Raw genomic sequence first — 4158 nt, forward strand, 5'->3', positions numbered from 1 at the left:
AAGGTACTTTTCTTTTCCCCTTTTCATTTTTTATCTTTTCTTATCCATGGTTATTTTTCAATTTTGCATTGTGGTTTCTATCTAAAATTTTGCATATTTGTGGTTGTCACAAGACATAGAAAATGGTGCTTTTTTTGTTTGTTTTGTGGGATGCTCATTAAATTATAACGATGAGATGTAAGTTTTAAAGGGCTTGTGCATTTCAATTTAAAATTATAGAAGTAAAAAGTAAAATAAATTAATTGGTGTAAAAAGGGGGAATGTTGTTGTTATTGTGCTATAGCATATAGAACAAAATCATAATTATTTTGAAGGATTAATATGCGGAATTAACAAGTCTTCTTATTCTTCTTGAGATTTTTTTTATGTTTGTACATGAAACAAATGAAGAGGTGATTTATTAGTATAGTTTCTTTTTTCCTTTGTTTTTATTCCTTGTTTCATTTAGGTCATCATTAACTCGGGTTATAGTCTTGAGATACAAATATAAACTTAGGTTATAGATCTTCGTATATGTTTACGTGCATACACGTTAAGTATGCCTTTATCTTGAGTTATAAGGATATATTATGTACTTATATATTGTGATATTATTATTACATATACCTACCTACCTAATGTGCTATATTCTTATATGTATCTTATGTTCTTTGAATAGTTGCTATGTTTGAAAGATGTAAAATTTTGCATTAACTATATTATCATAATATAAAAAGTGTAAAATTCATCTTTGATTGTTGTCACTAGACTTTGAGCAAATAATTTCATATTATCATTTCAAATTCAAAAACACCTAGACTCTTATTTTGAATGTGGTGGATATTGAATAGAATATCTTGCAGTTTCTGTTCGAATTTGATAGAATCATTTACATTTCATGTAACAACCCTTAGCAATATAGTTTGGATTTTAGAATGCATCTTTCTTAACAGACAAAAATGTTATCAAAATGTAAAGTTGAATAACCTACCAGTGTTAGTGAAGTACATTGTTAGTATATCTTAATTACAACTTGGGATCAAGATGAAAATTGTAGAGTCCTTTATTTGCTGTATCCACAAATTGATAAGTTTTGGTAGGAACCAAGTAAGGAGAGGGTAGTTAAAATTTTTTTCTGGGTGAGTGGGAGGAGTGAATATGGTGAAAGAAAAATAAGAATAATTGAGAGTTTTCAGGTGTGGTTCACTGATACTTTTTCTTTTGCTATCTTTTAACACTTGATCCATCCAAGTGATGAAAGAAAAGCAAGAGTTCTACCATAGAGGGATTTTGCAAACAAGATTAGAAAAAAACATGACAATTAAATACATCACAATAAAACTGGTAAGAAAAATCTTTATAGTTCTTTAGGTAAACCCTTAGATTCACAATGCTTTCTCATGATGATTCCTTTTTGTTGTCGGAAGAAACATTAGAAAGCCACCATCAAGTAAATGTCATTATCATCATAACTCATATAAAATTAAAAAGTAAAAATTCTACTAGGTTTATGTATTACCAAGTTAGATAAATATATAGACTCAATTAGTTTCACAACATGCACTGCCAACTTGGTCTTCACCAAAGTTATTGTCCACTATTTTGATATTAGTTTACTAATTAACACTTCATTGCTTAGTAATTAAACATACTAAAAGAAGGAAGATATTTTAAGGTTGCGAAGGTTTTCAAACTTATTTTGGATTAAGACAATTATGAGAACTTATTCTTACTCTAGATACGACTTGTGCAATTTGGACATGCAATTTAGAAGCATGATGTATACTCTGTATATCATCTTTGTTACAAAAATTATTTTCTAGTTGTTAAGGAAATTTGAATCCATGTACTTTATAGTGTGTTCATATGAATGAAAAATACTTTATATGAGTGTTAGAAATTCTTCTCCATTTTATGAGTGTTGTTGGTGAGTCTGAGTAAAAAAATATAATAGTATCATTCATGTGAGTGATTCTAGGGCCAATTAGTTGTGAGTATTAAACTTATATATTTACTTACAAGTAGTAATGTTACCCAAGGTATTGGCCTTCATCTTAATACATATTTTTTAAATATGTAATTGTTTTTGAAGCTACAATTATTATCCATTAGTTGTGGTAGAATTGGTCTGAAGCTTACATTCAAATGGACCGAAATATGACCCATATTACCTATTGTAAAGGCACATATCAAAGATTAACTTCAAGAACATAAAAATGTCTTTTCCTACTTAGTGGGCGTCAAGATATATATTAAATGATCTTTTTGTATCCTATCATGATCCATGACTATAACTTGGCCAATAGAATTAAATTCCTTTCCAATTTTGTAGTCACAATTAAAGTTCTCTTTAGAAACTTTTTCGATTACCATGCATTTATTTCAGTTCTTTCAATGAGGCTTTAAAGTCTTTTTAGCACACAATAAAACAACTAAGACAAGATTAGGCTTCCTTATTTATAATAAGTGCTATCAAATCTATTATTTTTAATTCTAAATATCCTGATGTATGCAATTTATCTTTATCTTTGTAGCATTGAGCTCATTCTCTTGTTGGATTTTTAATGCATAACATCCACCAATGCCCTACAAATTCGGAGGTCCTATATGTATATTAAAGTTTTCTCTCAAGTGATGCTTTTCTATCAATATGAAGGCTAAAAATGCTCTTTCCTTTTGAAGATTAAAATATTCTTTCGGGTTGCAAGTGTTCATGTGGACCATGTGAGTTAGCCCTCAATTTTTAGTATTTAATGCATCATACCTTGAGATATGTAATGATGCCTTTTCTAGCTTTCTATATAAATTATATATTGGATATGATGTAATATTTGGTTAAATATTTTATGATTTTTTCCGTTAACAAATCTTTATTTTGTTTCAGTGATGAATAATAATTTGACATTGGAAGATGCATGGATTCTCCGGTGCTAATGGTTTTGTGGAGCTAGGTGAATGCTGGGCAGAGATGATTAAATACGTGGCTAATGAACCATCCATTGGGCTTTTTTTTATCCAACAACATACTCAAACAGCTGTGCTCAATATTATTAAACTTCAAAACAATGTTATTGCGAAGTCTCGTGAAACAAGTTTACACACACAAGATTTAGAAGATTCGATCGTAATGGTTAGATCGATGAAGGAGTGTGGATTTTCTATAGTTGATGAGATGATTGGAGACATTAAAAAATCTCTAATAACTATGGGAGCAAAACAACCAAAAAAGGGGTTGATTCGTCCTGCAACAAATATTGATAGAACTAGTTTTGGGGGTAATTCTGCTATTTATGCTCTTGAAAGAAGTGAAAAAAGGGGTAACTAGTTTTCTAATATTTTAAAATTTTCAAAACGAAAGCCATATCTCTACCCTAATATACCATTTTCAATCACTAATGCAGGCATTACATCTTCGCAGGGTATGGAAACTGAAGAGCTCAACTTGTCGCACTTGGTTAAAGATGAACCTCAATCTCAATCTCAACCTCAACATAGTAATGTTAGTGATCTTGAGAAGTTATTAGTCTCAGAAAAGTATGATGACTTCAAAGCTAATATAGAAGCTAAACTTGAGGAGTGGCTAAAAGGAACTAACAGCCATCATGACAATTGTCGAACAGTTGACGATAAAAAGCTTTAGTTTGATTACACTTTGTTTAAAAAATCTTCAAATTTCAGTGAATTTTGTGACATTATTTGAGAATGCATTATACTGACTGATGAGCGGATAATTTATACGCTTTTTGGCATTATTTTTAAGTAGATTTTAGTATGATTTAGTTAGTTTTTAGTATATTTCTATTAGTTTTTAAATAAAAATCACATTTCTGGACTTTACTATGAGTTTGTATATTTTTCTATGATTTCAGGTATTTTCTGGCTGAAATTAAGGGACTTGAGCAAAAATCTGATTCAGAGGCTGAAGAAGGACTACAGATGCTGTTGATTCTGACCTCCCTGCACTCGAAGTGGATTTTCTGGAGCTACAGAAACCCAATTGGCGCACTTTCAATTGCGTTGGAAAGTAGACATCCAGGGCTTTCCAGCAATATATAATAGTCTATACTTTGCCCGATTTTTGATGACGCAAACTAGCATTCAAATGCCAACTTCCTGCCCTATTCTGAATTTAAATGCCAAAAACAGGTTGCAAATCAGAGTTAAACGCCAGAAACAGGC

The 4158-nt window shown here is 30.5% G+C and overlaps 1 protein-coding gene across 1 annotated transcript; it reads left to right on the forward strand.

The window, feature by feature from the left end:
* LOC107627339 lies at window positions 2891-3619 on the forward strand. The gene is made up of 2 exons (XM_016330183.1): window positions 2891-3296; window positions 3381-3619. The coding sequence occupies exons 1-2, from the start codon at window positions 2891-2893 to the stop codon at window positions 3617-3619; spliced, it is 645 nt and encodes a 214-aa protein (XP_016185669.1).

Source organism: Arachis ipaensis, chromosome B02, assembly GCF_000816755.2.
Source record: "Arachis ipaensis cultivar K30076 chromosome B02, Araip1.1, whole genome shotgun sequence".
Classification (NCBI taxonomy): Eukaryota; Viridiplantae; Streptophyta; class Magnoliopsida; order Fabales; family Fabaceae; genus Arachis; species Arachis ipaensis.

Excerpts from the sequence above, each read along its gene's own strand:
- LOC107627339 (XM_016330183.1), top strand. The coding sequence starts at position 2,891 with ATGCATGGATTCTCCGGTGCTAATGGTTTTGTGGAGCTAGGTGAATGC. Across the intron at positions 3,297-3,380 it reads TGAAAGAAGTGAAAAAAGGG|GCATTACATCTTCGCAGGGT; the intron begins GTAACTAGTTTT and ends TCACTAATGCAG.